Here is a 15,738-nt window from a genome sequence, read left to right as displayed (position 1 = left end):
TAGGTATAGCAATGGAAATATAACATACACTTGGGATTGTCCTGAAAATCAAATGCTATCATACATCTGATAGCACCTAGCACAATAGCAATGGAAATATAACATACACTTGGCGGGATTGTCCTGAAAATCAAATGCTATCATACATCTGATAGCACCTAGCACAATAACTGGCCCATGGTAGATAAGCCATAACTAAAAGTTTGCTTTCCTTCACAGGTGCCTTTAATTATGAGTACAGATGAGTTGACTATATCGAGGCTGTGGAGTGATTCTCGATGATATTAATCTCTTGGTCACACAGAAGTCAGGCTGAAGGGAATCAGTATCACAGAATCATAGAATTTTAGAGACCAAGAATTGTCATGGTCATCTCTTACAAATGGGGAAAACGAAACTCAGACAGTTGATTTGCCCAGTGTCACACATTTAATTACTGCCAGAGCTAGGCCGAGAAACCAGGTCTTCTCACTCCTAAGCCCTTGCGCTTTTCCGGCCACACGCTGCTTGTCATGAAGTCTAAAGTCCTAGTACTCGCTAGGGTCCTTGATTTATGCTCACTGGTTGCCCTTACAAGGCTAAGGGATCGCTGCTGACATTTCAGGTCTGAGGCTGCAGAGCTCTGCACGTGGACCTAAGTGAGAGGGAGCCTCTCCCCTCTTGTTATGTAACCTTACAGTTAAAAGTTTCTAACAATATTTTTATTCGGTGCAATTGGCAACGTAAGCATTTTCAAACGCGGAGCATTATTTTCGGGAGCTAGTTAGCGCTCCAGTTCCGCACCGCGTGGGGAGGACGGGGCGGGGCGGCAGGACTTCCCAGTGGAGCCCGAGACCCGGGTCTCGGAGCGGGCCGGGGGCGGGGCGAGCGCGCGGGCGGGAAGGAGGCAGGGCCGGGCGGGCGCCGGCGGGAGGCGGGCGGGAAGGAGGAAGGGCCGGGCGCAGACGAGCAGGCGGCTCCGGAGCGGCGCGCGCCATGTCCGCGCACAATCAGGGCACCGAGCTCGGTAAGGGGCCCGCGGGTCGCCCCCGTCCTCGCCACCGCGTCTCGCACCGCCCGGGGCCCTGGCCGTGGGTCCCCGAGGCGTTCTAGCCGGGGCGGGACGCGCTGGCGTCGGGGCCGCACCCGCCCTCCACGGCGGCCGAGCCGAGAGACTTGATTCTGGGGCACAGGGCCGCCGCCTGCCTTGGCACCCAAGCTTTATGTTTGTAAGCGGAAGTGGGAAAGGATTAGATTTTCGTCTTCCAGCCTGTTCGTTCTCTCTCTAGCTCCCTGGCTGCTGGAAAACAAACAATAACAGCCCAAAACCAAAAGCCCCCAAACAAAACCAGATAAAAACCTTCTTTCTCCTTCCTTTTAATGGAATACCTGTGCGATTTAATGCTGGATTTCTGTAGATAATTTTAACACAACTGTATCCCCGAAGTGGCCGTGCTGGTGGTGCAGGTGTCAGGTTTTTCTGTGCAGCAAGTACAACATTGCAAGTGTGATTTTAGACGCACAAAGATTTTAAAAGTGCCTGTATCATTTCATCTTATTAATATTAGTTTAAATACTACTGGCAAGAAAACTTGGTTCAGATTTCCTAAATTGTGAAAAATTTGTTAATTCCAACAGCAAAACCATGGTCAAGCCAAAGGTTAAGCATCTCAGTTTAAATATTATAGCTTGGATATCTTTGTATCCTGGAACTTTAACTTCTTATCTTTGTGACTTTGAGTAAATTTAAGCACTCTGTGCTTAAGTTTCTTCATCTGTAAAATGGTACTCACCTCATAAATCGGTTTAGAAATTAAATAAGAGGATATTTGTAAAGTGCTTGGTATTTTGTGGGCACCTAGTTAGTATTAGAATAATTAGGGGCTAAGTTTGAGAAATTAGTTATAACTTGTATGTAATACATACTGGTACTTTTTTTTTCCCTCGTGAAAGTGAATGTGCTCATTGAACAGTCTAGACTTCAAGCGGTGTTCTGGAATTTTTGTTGAATGGAAAGAGACTAAATCTGTCTTTATAAAGACAGTTGATTTCCTCATCTAGTTGATTTTGTTTTAGTCACTGTCCTGTAGCAGATTATATTTTAAACTCTAGTCCTATCTCTGGAACATGGACTCAGTAATAAAGGCCTGTTTCCTAGTTTGGAAGATCCTTGAAGATGGTGGGTGGAGATGAGGTGGTGTGTCTTACCTTGGTATCCCTAGGGATATGTCTGTGTGACTGTGTACACGTAGAGGATGTGCCATAATTTTCCAAAGCTTAAAAGTTTTTATTTTTCTTTCAAGAAATACAATTAAGTCATTTTTGGTTGCTTTATTTGCAATAATTAGAATCACTTCCATTCGTTTGTTGAAAAGTAACAGTATAGACAAAAACAATTGCCATGTAGAATAATAGCAAATTTGATTTTTATTCAGTTATTGAAATGATTATAGCTTTGATTTTATTATTTTCTTTGTTAAAATCGGGTTTCCCCCCCCCCACTAGTATTAATCCTTAATCCAAACAGGTTTAGTCTAAAATGCTAAAATAAGTTATTTGAATTATGTACTAGGGAAAAAAAAATCATTCAGTATTAATTTATGCAGTATATAAACTGATGATATTTTTATAGTTTTCTAATTTAAAGACTTTTTAATAATTTTTGAAAGAAATTAACCTTTTGTTTCCTTATAACAAAAGAATTTCATGTTTATTATAAAAATTCAATTAGCACTAAAAAGATTGTTACTAGTTCAATCACTGTTATTCATATCTTACTGTACTGTATATACTTCTAGCTCATGGACTTTAAAAAAAAAATAGACTGGCACAGTTGCTCACACCTGTAATCCTAGCACTTTGGGAGGCTGAGATTGGAGGATCACTTGAGGTCAGGAGTTGGTAGACCAGCCTGAGCAAGAGTGAGACCCCAACCCTATAAAAAAAATAGAAAAATTAGCCAAGCATAGTGGCGCATGCCTGTAGCCCCAGCTACTCTGGAGGCTGAGGTGGGAGAATTGCTGGAGCCCAGGAGGTTGAAGTTGCAGTGAGCTATGACGTCACCACTGCACTCTACCCAGGGCAACAGAGTGAGACTTTGTCTCAAAAAAAAATAAAAAAATAAATAAATAAATAAAAGTAGAGTGCTTTTGAGACTAAACCTGACCCTCATAGTTAAAAACCCTTCAAGGAAAACATTCTTTTAGTGTGGATGTGTGGAAAATGTTTTTCAAACAGGGAACAAACCCTCTAACTTTAATGTTAGAGGATGGAGCCCAGCATTTGGAGTTTTAACAAGTCCTCTGAAGCATACCCAAGTTTGAGAACCACTGGCCTAATAATCTCAAAGGCACTATGGAGTGCTACTATTACTATTATGCCCTATGTGGTCTATTAAAATGTACAGATGTCCTTCTGTCTGTTTTCTTAGATTCCTCTTAACTTGTGCCTAAAGTGGAGATGCCACATGGGCAGTAATCTTTCATTTACTGATGTATCTCAGGCACCTAGAGTGGTGTTGGGCACACAGAAAGCCCTCAAAAATGTTGAATGAATGAAGGAAGGAATTTAGAACTACTTCTTGCTTGGGGGAACTGGGGAATCCACCTGGGCCCCTGGGCATGCACAGGTGCTGTAAAGTACTGGACCTTTTTCCTCTTTCTGAATATCATTAAGATTCAATTTTGTCACTTCCATCTTTAAAGATATCTCAGTAGGCTTATGAAGGAAGTAGACAATGTGGCTTCCTTTCAAATGTGATTATCTCTGGAGGCTTTTGGAAAATGGAGATGCTGTATTAGGTGACTTCTAAGGATCTCCGTGCTCTGTATCTGTATATCTGAAAACTCTTGTGCCAAAAAGGAAAGATATCTGAAGAACAGAAAAAAAGTAATTAAAAACTAATCTTTAATTGGGAGGAATTGGGGACAATTCTATGGATTTCCTGTATTGAGTTGACAAGAGATTGTTTCAGGCATGTATGCACAGGTGAAATCATCAGTGATCATGATTACTGGTGAATGTAAGGACTGTTTTGCTCTGTAAAGGTACCTTCTTGTAATCCAAACCAAAACAAACAGAAAGGGCAGTTTATTGGTTTAAAACATGGATAAAGGAGATCAGCTCTGTCTAGCTGCTGAACCTAGAACCATGATGTGATTTTGTATTTTAAGTAGCACATTTATTCCTTCAACAAGTAGTTATTGAGTACCAGTTATATACTGAATAATGTTACCCTAGGCCCTGGGGTTATAAGACGGACTAAAGAGATGGTCACTCTGCCTTCACAGAGGTAGGTCTGGTTCAGGAGCTGGGTGTCAAGCCAAAGCTACAATTAAAATAATTACAAATGTAATATGCAGTTATTTTCTATTTATTTTTGTCTACAAAGTTAGATAGATGACCTAGACCGCTCCTTAAATGGGTTCTGATTACTGATTGTTCTGATCTTGTATTACAATCTTTATTTTCCCATTAAAAGAACTTACTCAGATAAGAATTAGGGATATAGGGAGCTCATGTCTGCCACTCCTGCTAAGGCGTAATTTGGGTATAGAATGCTTCTGGTTTGGGTGATGGTGACTTTCCACTGCAAAGTTATCATTTTTAAATTTTTTTAAATCTTTGGCACAGAATCTTAACTCTTAAAGATAGGTAAGGCACAGGATGATTGCACAATAATTCTTCACTTTATTTAACACTTGGTGTGAGCCACACACTGTGCTTAGGTGCTGGCTATAATGATAGTGGTTAACATAGAGCACTAGGTATGTGCAAGGCACTATGCTGATCAAAGTAGGGCTCTCGAACTCCTGGGCTTAAGTGATCTTTCTGCCTCAGCCTCTGGAGTAGCTGGGAATACAGGCACATGCCACTGCGCCTGGCTCTTGATGTGTTCTTTAGGTACAAAAATTAAATAGCAATAGTGAAATATTTAATAATTTTGTTGATTTGGGGTAACTTTTTTGTTCTGGATTTCTAAATCTAGGACTTGTTTCAATAGTTTCCTGAGAAATAGAACTGAAATCTCTTTGGTCCTAAACAAGGCAAACAGTTTAAGGAATCCATGAATTTCAAGTGAAAAATGACCTTGTATCACCTTTCAGGGATCCCCAGTGTTTATTACTATGTTTATTGAGATGGGGACATTAAAATGAGTTACAAAAGTCAATCCCTACTTAAATAAAAAAACAAAAACAAAAACATAAAGTGGCATATTCTTTACTAGGTGGCATGTGAAAATTTGATTCTAACTCTTAGCTCACATGGTAAGATAGAATTTAAAATTTTTTAGATTTTTGTAGGGAATTTCCCAAGTGGAGTTAACTTGAGATTTTTTTAAACAATAAAATTGATTTGTACCATATTTTAAGTTAATGGGGGTTTTGTGTCTGAAACCAGTATTTTTCTCCTTAATACTTAATATTCGTACATATATAAAAGTATACATACAAATATATTTTGTATATTTTTTCTTTAGATTTAATGGAGTACTCTTACAAACATTATCTCTTTTAATTCTTCCAGGAATCCTTTGTGGTAGGCATTTTTATTCTCATTTCATGGGTGAGAAAACTAGCTCAGAAAGCATAAGTAACTTGCTTAATGTCTCAGCTAGTAAGAGTCAAAGTCATGACTCAAATGCAGAACTTCTGATTACAAGTTCTTTACCCTTAGCTTCATATCAGTGCTGCCTCTAGGTACATTTTTCTCCATTTTACACACTTACCTTCATTCTGTAATACTGCCTTTCCAATAAATAAAATCAGAGACCCCATCAGAACTGAAACAGTAGAAGTATTGATGCAGCAGCTGGAGTGTGTCTGTCTCTCTTTCTCTCACATATATATCATGTTCTAGGTATAGAGAAGTGTATTTACCATATGGTAGGGAAGAAAGTTACTGTAATATGAAAATAATTATTTTTATTTAATTATGATTATAATGATGAAGTTATTATCCTTCCATGGAGTATTGATTATAAACCAGCATAAAAATTCTTTTTTGCTGGAGTTTTGTTAAACTTGAAAATAATCTCAAATTTTTAGGGAAGTTGAAAGTGCAACATAAAGAACTTTTCCCTCTGAACAATTTGAGGAAAATAGTTGACTTGCATGAAGCCGTACCACCCATAGATATTTTAGTATAGCCATAAAAATGAGACATTAACACTGATACATATTTTTTAAATTAAAAAAAATGTTTTTAAGAGAACAGGGTCCCTCTCTGTCACCCAGGCTGGAGTGCAGTGGCACAATCATAGCTCACTGCCACTTTGAATGCCTGCACTCAGGTGATCCTCCCACCTTAGCCCCCTGAGTAGCTGGGATTATAGGCAACATTGATATCTATTTAATACCATCTCATCCGCAAACCTCATTCGGTTTTAGCCAGTTGTCCAAATAATGTCCTTTATTTTAGAAAGATCCAGTTCAGAATTACACGTTGCCTGTAGTTATCTTGTCTCTTTAGTCTTCTTGTCTGGTATAATTGCTCAGTATTTCACTGGACTTGCAGGATCTTTATTTTTTTGAAGCATGCAGGCCAATTATTTTATAGAATGTTCCTCAGTTTCTATTTGCTCATTTTTTTCCATGGTTAAATTTAGATTATGCATCTTTGGCAAGAATACACTTACAACTTCCCTAAAAGTTTGAGATTATTTCAGAGTTACAAAAAGTATAGCAAAAAAGAATTTTTATGCTGGTTTATAATCCATACTGCATGAAAGGATAATAACTTCATCATAAAAATTATAAATAAAAATAATTATTTTCATATTACAGTGTTACAGTAGAAACAATGGTGTCTTCTCTTTGCATCGTATTGGTAATATACACTTTTGATTTGCCTCATTATCGATGATGCTTTGATCACTTGATTAAGGTGGTGTTTGCCAGGCTTCTTCACTGTAAGTTTACTTACTAACCTTCGTAATTTTATGGGGAAATACTTTGAAACTATTTAAGTATGCTGTTCCTCTGCAAGCATTTCATTTATTTATATTTGTTTATTTACATTAGTCTCCTTTGAGGTTTCCTATTTTCCCAATGAATTATAATTGTCACTATCATTGTTTGTTTTAATATTCAAATTGTTTCAGATTTTGCAGACCCTTGAAGGTGGCTTCTCTTTCTTTCTGACATGTGCCTTCCTCACCCTCTCCCTCCCAATTATATTTTAAATAATTCCTTACTTTCTGACTCAACAAGGTGTTTTTGGCTTATTTTATAATTTCCCTTTCCCAGCACTGGAGTCAGCACCTTCTCTAAGGAGCATGTCTTTCGGTGGATAATATTTAGACGCCAAGATCTGAGCACTGGTATGCTCATGTGACTGAGTGTCTCTGTTCCCAAGTCCCTCAGTTAGCAGAGCTGAAAAATGCATGTACTACTCACACACATTTACTTCTGTGTCTGCCTATCATCTGTCTCTACCTATATAGTGAAAACTGTGAGTTCACACTGACACCTTCAGTTCTGGTCCAACACCATAGGTTTTATTCCAGTTTTCACCTTTTCCATGTTTGGGATACTCCACATGCGGGGCTGGACTTCCCCTACCCCAGTAGACGTTCTTCTCAGTGTTCAGGCTCTGACGCCCTGAGCTGGGCAGCCCTCTCATGAGGTGCCTTCTTGGTCCTGCCTGTGTCCAGCCTCCTGCAGCAGACTGCTGCCCACCTTACCCTGGCGGTTGGTCTGTGGCACTCTGGGCCAGGCAGCCTCTCCATGGAGATACCCTCCACCCTGCTTGTGCTTTGACTCCCAGTTTCTGGCAGCCCCTTTGTGCAGATCCCCTCCTAGTGATTGGACTCTGGGCTACTCCGTGCATGGGGCCCTCTCCGCCTGTTTGGGCTCCATGCCCCACTCTGGGCCATAGTGGTGTCTCCTTCCCAACCTGGCTCAAACACCTACCTTGCTCACCTCCTCCCTCAGCCCCACCCCAGTGGTTGGACAATTGTTCAGGAACGGAAATTATAAATATATAAAAATACATATTTAAAAAACCCCTCATGTGGAGTACCCTTGTTACTTGTTGCTCATGATGGTGGCTGGGATACCAAGGTGGACCTGACCTGGTCTCTGCTTTCCTATAGCTCACAATCAACTAAAGGAGATATTCATGTCAATCATTGCATGTAATATGATAAAACTGACAACTGAAACATGGTAGGATGGGAAAGATAAAGATGAATTCATAGACGATCCAGAAGAGATTTTTTTTGGAAAGGATATTTCTGACGGAGTAATTTCTGCAAAGGCATCAAGCAAAAGCAGCCTGGCATGTTTCATTAACTATAGGAACCCAATTTTCAGATTTCTAATGTAATCTTCTCATTATACTCTAATGGCTAAGAGTAATATTTTAGTGAAGAAAGTAAAAGAATCCTTCATAGTCTAGGTATGAAATACATACACAGAGTCAGTATAATAATGATGGACATTTTAGATTTTAAATGGGGCATCCTTTTGTGAATGTTAACTTTGATTTTACCTTTGAAGTCCTTTACCTTTTGCTTGTAAGCATAAATGATGGTACTGTCTTTTATTATTCTGATCCTGTTCCGATAAATAGAAAAAACTATAAAGTAATAATTTGGGTTTGTTGTATAATTAAATAATTAAAAGTCCTCTCTGGTGCTTGCTAAGTTAAAAAACATTTTTTTAAGCATCTAAGCCCTGTGGATTTTAATTATTAGGAAGGAAGACAAACTTCAAGCACTCATTTAAAAATGGGATGCCTCTGCCAGTAAAGAAAGACTAGCAAATGAGACAGCAGACAGAGCCCTTGAGGATGCGATTTAAACATGTCACTAGAAATTGTTTAAGTGGAGAGCTCTGGCCCTTTTAAAACACTGTCTGTCACTTGAGGATTGGGTCACCTTGAAATGTGTTCATCTTTGAGTTAAAGGCATAAAAAGGCACTTTGAAATTTTTCAGTTAACTTTGGTGCGTGTTGTGTGTGTGTCTGTGGATGTCCCTCTCCTCAGCCTGCCTCAGCCGTAACACTGAGTTCCCTGGAAACCAAAGTGGTTGCAAGAGAAGGATAAATGTTTAATCTCAGCTCCTGCAAACTATACAGATTTTTAAAATGTTGAGACACTCAGGTTGCAACTTCTGGCTCTCTTTGTGTAGTCAGTCAGACCTTCTTCCCCCAAAGCAAAGCCTGAGATAAGAGCAGCCACTGGTAATGCCTTCCCCAAAAGGTACAACTTAACTGGTGCCTTGGCTCTTTCAGAACGTGGTTAATGATGTCAAGATTGTGGTCTTTAAAGTCTGGAAAAATACCCAAATTAACTGCTCTCATAATCTAGATTCAGATAAGCTTTTCAACTGAATGGACACACTCCTGTCCCACAGCTTTAGATGGGCATGTGTGTATCTGTGTGTGAGATTTCATTCAAATGTCTAAAATTTGACGTTGAACTAGGTATCTGGCATCTGTAAGGTATAGTTAGAGACTCCTTATCTCTGATTTAGAAATCCTTGAATAAACATTACCTCTTATGAATATTTCAGATAACATTTTCTAGGAAAATAATAGTGTCCACATTTATAAAGCCACCTCTTTTTGTTGTTTTTCATATCACAGGATTTCCTAGAAGAAAGGCATCTTAGCTATCAGTCCAACCCTCCTCTGTTACAGATGAGTAAACTGAGACGTAGGGAATTTAAATCTGTGGTCACATGGCTAGTTAGAGGCCACACTGGCATTGAAAGGCAGACTCTATGCTGAGAGATTATTCCAATACATTACATTACCCTCCTTTCCACTAGCTTTCTGTGCGCTTGGCTGGGCTATGGTCCTGCATCAGAATCACCTGAGATGCTTGTTAAAAATGCAGGTTTCTGAGCCCCACAATAGCTTTCATTATTCATATTATGGGGTAAAGCCCAGGAGCCCATTTTCACAGGCTCCCAGGATGGTTCTGAACATTGCAGACTGAAAACCATGTGGTAAGCTGTGCAGTAGACCCAGGCTCAGAGTCAGAGAATCTTTAATTGCTATGTATTATTTTTTGACAAATCATCTGTCATTTTTACCTTTGTCTTATTGTCTTTACATATCATATTTTTTATATTTGATAAGCAAAGTGTCTGTAAGCAAATATGCGGAGTATTAGCCATTTATTTTCTGATTGAAATAAGGGAAGAAATAGGTTAAATGAATGGAAAGGCATATTGGAAAAATCAGGAGGGGAGGTAGTTAAGTAAGAGCATATATCTGAAAAGTGCACTGTAAAATGAAAAGGGCCATATATTATTCAAATGGTGCCAATGGCTGACGGAAAAATATAATCAAACAGTATTCTTCATGATGATTTTGGAAATTGTCATGAGTGTATCTTCCCTATAGTCTCAGAGACTGCAGGGGACAGATCCCTAATCCCATTAGCTAAAGATGTGAGATTATCTACCAGAAAGAGTAATTCAGTTAACTTTCTGTTAGAAGTAAGAACATACTCATGTTTCTTGGAGATTATGAATTAAGTTGGTATTGTGGACTCAAGGAGGAAAGTAGGTTGTGACAGCCTTTATTATTTTTGTATTTGGTGAAGCAGCTCAAGCTCTGTATATATGGTGGTGTTTTGAGGGAGTATTTTTTTTCTTCAGTAGGTAGGGAGAAATTTAAATGCTTCTAGTAATTTTCCAAAGAAACAAGAACCATATTTTAGTTTTATGTCTTTATAATCAGAATTTATTTTCCTTTTCTTTTAAACTTTGGCTTCAGGAGGCAATCGTTATTATCATCTCAAAGTCATTCATTCAACATGTATGTAGAGCACCTGCTGTGAACGCATCACTATCCATGTGTTGGTGGAAGATAAGAGAGCAAGAGAAGTTGAGAGCCCTGCCCTTGAGAAGCTTCCCTTCATCAGACTTGTCTCGGGAAGTGCACTGCCTTACTCTTGTCAAGGAAAACAAACGTTGCCCATTGTCAGGATATGCAGCTGCCCTGTTTGAAATGGCTAACCAGTCAACATTTGTATGCATTAACCTTTGGATAACCATTTAAAACTACTGTGGGAAATCTCTTGAGCTGGGCAAAGATCTAATATGGGTTTTCTCAGGGAAAACGCTTTCATAGATCTGTCTTCAAGAAGAAAAAAATCAGAATTTCAGTCTGCAGATGAATACTGTGTTTGGGTGTAGCATTAAACTAGTAATTAATGTAACATAGTGATGTTTTGGGACTTAGCAATTAGCATGTAGAGTCTAGAAAGTAGACATTGGTGCAGATGATACTAAAGATCATCTCAAAGCAAAGCAGAGTTCTCTCTACATCCTAAAGAAAACTGAGTCATTTTGGTGCTTGACAGTAGTTATTTTTACAGGCCAACTTGACATTAGGCATCCTGTGGAATGAATGTCAAGGAATCTGTACCTGGCTGTTTATGCTTCACTGAATGCATTGTGGTTTATCTGAGAAGGATGTAGGATCAGGACCCAAGCACTTTCTTTAGTTCTAGTTCTGATAGCATCTCACCGTGGGACCTTGGGCGAGGGGACTTCAGTGCCCTGGCTTGTGCTTTCCAAATCTGTAAAACAGACACATGACAGTGTAGGTTCATCAGTTGTAAGATTTGTACCACTCGGGTGGGGGATGTTGATAATGGTGGAGGTTATGCATGTGTGGGGAGAGGGGCATGTGGGAAATCTGTGTACTTTCTGCTCAATTTGCTGTGCATCTAAAACTGCTCAAAAAAACAGTCTTTAAAAAAAAACCAGACACATGATCTCTGGGAATCCTTCCAGCTCTGAACTTCTTTGGGTCTTCTGTTCGTTCCTTATGACCCCTCAGTGGAATTGTTGGTTTGTAGTGTTCCCTTTGCTTGGAGTTCAGACCTTTCCCTTCCTTCTCTGGCCAGCACAATCTTTTCTGGCTTTCAAGGCTCTAAATTTCAGTGCTCAGTTTACATTTTCCCCTCTTTCTCTAATGATCAGATACATTATTATATATTTTCTTTTTCTCTAGCTGTTTCATGAATGTACCCTTTACCTTAATATATCTTTATGTGAGCAGAGCCTTTTATTTTGCATTCGTTCCTCTGCATGGCAGAGTATTAATTACAGTCTTACTGTTTCTTCCATAAAAAGATCTTGTGGATTCATTTCTTCTTCTTTTCTTCTATTCCTAGGCTTGGCTCACTTTATCACACACCTAAATCACAATGGTGGCTTCACAGCTGGTTTCTTTACCTCACAGGCTTTCTCATCTACTCCAGGAAAATCCATATTTGGTTAAACTTCTTGTTATTTATTTACATAGAACAACTTATATTTGTCTTCTCAGAATTGCTATTTCGATCATTTAGTTCCTTTAGAATGTTCCTTCATTTCATGAAAAGTATGTAATCTTAATCAAATTATTGTATTCTCTGTCTTTAGTAGAAGGAAATAATTGCGTTAGTGGGGACAGCCAAACAATGCTATCAGGAAGTATGTGAATGAGGTTAGTCAGGTAGAAATTTTCAAGACTAGAAATAGAAATGTCAAATTTTGCTAAAATTATAAGTCAAATAATTGAATTGAGTAAATATGTTTTTCACTCTAGAGATTATTAATATATATATAGCATTCTAGAAATAACTTGTGTTTTGGAATCATAGATATCTGTGTTTCTATTTTCACCCTGACAAATACGGTCTGACCTCGAGCAAGTAATTTAATCTCTAAGCTTCAGTTTCCTTATCTGTAACGTGGACCTAATGCCTACCTGGGAGAGTTAGTGTGAATATTAAATGAGAAATGTAGTTAAATCACCCTTAACTTGATAAGTGATCAATAAATGGTAGACATTATTCCAGTAATTACAATTGATCCTATGTTATCTTCCTAAAATACTTGCTGTCATCATTTCACCTCCTCCATGAAGGCTCACTTGGTCTCTTCTGCTGGACTTTTTACTACTAATCTCCTGGTACCTACTGATTTCAGTTTTGTGTTGTATGTTCTAGTCATACCCTATTAATTGGAGGCTTGAGTGTAGGATCTGTGTTTGTCAGATCTCTGTATCCTTCATGTCCCTTAGAACAGTACTTTTCGTGATGTAAGGAACTATTTTTATCAGAGTTTGTTGAAAGAATAAGGAAACATTGCTGCCTTTCCTGGGAATTTACAATGCCTTATACTGCCTGGTGTACCAAGCCCAGACACTTCCCTCTTCCTTGGAAGGTCCTGAGTCATTTGGCCCCATTCCTGTCCCCTCCTCTCTCCTGACATCCTTTGCTCTTGTCACATTGTCTTGGTCTTTGGTTTTTGTTCTTTGGGGATGTTGCTTCTGTTTGGAATGCCTGTCAACATTATGCTCTCTGCTGTTGGAAATTATCCCAGGTCTTGGAGGTTAAGCTTAAATCTCTTTACTTTCAGGAAATATTCTCTTGTTCCTCTTGTCTTTTTACACTTAATTGTTCTTATTTGTTTCTCTGTAATTTTTTTCTCACCATTTTGATCACATGCCCCTTAACACCAAGGACAATCGCTAGTATATAAAAGGCCTACTTATCTGTAAACTTTGGAGAATGAATCAATGCAGAGGCTTTACTCTTTTAAGTCTTAAAAAAATGTTTAAAATGTAAGCTATCTGGGATGAAATTTCCTAAAAGTATCTTTAAAAAATATTTCTGCCTAATTATAAAGGTAATATATAGGTTACCTTTATAATTTGTTCATAAATTATCAAGGGAATTAAAATTGCTTAGTATCACCCCATGTAGAAGTAGAACTTTGACGGTTTAGTCCCTGTGGGAGGTAGAGTGCACTACGTAGAATTTAATCATTTTTGCTGACTTGGAGGACATCATTACAAGCATCAAAGCACCTGTGTTTTCATACAGTGAGGCCCCCATGGACTCTTGAGGCTTTTACAGCCACTTTCCTCTAATCAAGTGGCCAGGGCTGCTCTACTTTTTTTGCTTGCCTGAGTATGTTTTTAATAAATTTTTTGATTACTCTCCTGTGACCAGACTCTTACTCTTCTGACACAGCAGTTTCTACTTTCAGATGTGCTGTTTTGAATATACACAAAGCTAGAAAGAAGAGAATCACGGTTGCTAGAATTGTGGGTAAACTAAGAGCAAGAAGGTTTTGAGTGGAGATTCTGTCAGTTTTCTGCACCTGGGATTCTGTAAGAGAACTCAACCCTAAAGCCCTAGGGCATCCATTGTAAGTAATGAATAACTCCTTTCTGATGCATTTAGGATAGAATTGGGAGAATTGAGAAAATAATTATGCATCATTTTTTTGTTTAGTGGTTCAGATGAGGAACCTTGTTAGACAGGGCTTCTGGGGCTCTTCTGATGAGTCAGATGCATAAACTGCATCCGTGGACGCTGTGAAATCTCTATTCACAAAGTAAAACCTTTTTATTTTAAAAAAAACTTATTCTTTGCTGTGAAATATTTATTCACAAAGTAAAAGCCTTTTTATTTTAAAAAAAAACTTATTCTTTGTTTCTTGGCAACATGTTAGAAAGTTAAAGACACATGCCTTATTCTTTTTTGAAATAATGGTTAACTATTATCTGGTGGTACCAGTTAGTTGTATGTTAGGTTCCTGGATGGTTCTTAAACCTTTTAATTATGAAAGTTTTCAAACACAGAAGCAGAGAAACTAATATAGCGAACTCATATACTTGTCTCCCAAATTCAGTAGTAATCAATATTGCCATACTTGTTTTACTAGCCCCCCTTTTTTGCCATGGTATTTAAGGCAAATCCACATCATGCCATTTACCCCTAATACTTCGATATGTATTTCTAGAGAAACAATGTATTGTTATATAAGTACAGGATCATTATCAACATTATATAAAATTATCACATGATTATGATCCAGTAATTCAATATAATTGATTTTCTTAAAATTGATTTAGTAATACTTAAAAGATTTTAAAAGGAAGATGTTTTTACTTTCATATGGTAATACAAATACTATAGTAACAGTTAAAACTTACTGAGTACTTATAATATGCAAGGCATTGCTAAGTATTAATACATGCATTATCCTGTACTTTACTCCTGCTTATAATTTTATGCAGTCAGTACTGTTTTTATCTTGATTTTTATCCTGATTTTACAAATGAGGGAGCTGGTATTTTGAGAGGTAAGGCAACTTGCCCACAGTCATACAGCTAGGAAGAGAATGGTGAGTTGGGATTTAGCTGTGATCTGTGTGACTCCAGAGATTGTGCATTCAATTTGAAAACTACATTGCCTCTTTATATACTTATATATGTTTTATGATTCATATAACCTGCACATTCCATATATGACCAGCTACTACTTATGTGTTCTCTTTAGGCTTTATTTTGTTATTAGGAATTCAAAATATATTACATGGATGATATATATTAAGAGATTGATATGGAGTAGAATAGTGCCTAAGAATCATGTAAAGGAAGAACAATTAGCAGACAAATGAATTGGAAGTTAATTTATATTTCCATTGCAAACATTTGATTTCAATGAATCTGTTTTTTGGCTCAAAAATGATTTTTAGAGAAATTTTTAAATTGACAAGTAATTATATATATCTATGGGGTATAGTATGGTATTTTGATATATGTATACAATGTGGAATGATTAAATCAAGCTAATTAACATATCTGTCACCTTACATACTTATCATTTTTTGTGTTGAGAATGTTTGCAATCGACTCTCAGAGCAATTTTGAAATAGACAATATGTTATTATTAGTAATAGTCACCGTGTTGGGCAATAGATCTCAAAAACTTAACTCTTCTCATCCAACTGAAAC

The 15,738-nt window shown here is 37.9% G+C and overlaps 1 protein-coding gene across 2 annotated transcripts in view; it reads left to right on the top strand.

The window, feature by feature from the left end:
• The first annotated feature begins 918 nt into the window (after positions 1-918).
• The window catches only part of DERA (deoxyribose-phosphate aldolase), a 101,267-nt gene continuing 86,447 nt past the window's right edge, over positions 919-15,738 (top strand). Inside the window, exon 1 of one of the 2 annotated variants that reach the window (XM_045554259.1) lies at positions 919-1,006. In XM_045554259.1, the coding sequence (XP_045410215.1) occupies positions 976-1,006 (31 nt within the window). In that variant the 5' untranslated portion in view covers positions 919-975. The remainder of the gene's footprint in view (positions 1,007-15,738) is intronic. The other variant, XM_045554258.1, reaches the window with a different exon arrangement.

Source organism: Lemur catta, chromosome 6 (genome assembly GCF_020740605.2).
Source record: "Lemur catta isolate mLemCat1 chromosome 6, mLemCat1.pri, whole genome shotgun sequence".
NCBI lineage: Eukaryota > Metazoa > Chordata > Mammalia > Primates > Lemuridae > Lemur > Lemur catta.
The sequence above is the reverse complement of the archived record's forward strand: the minus strand, read 5'-3'. Positions and strand labels throughout refer to the sequence as shown.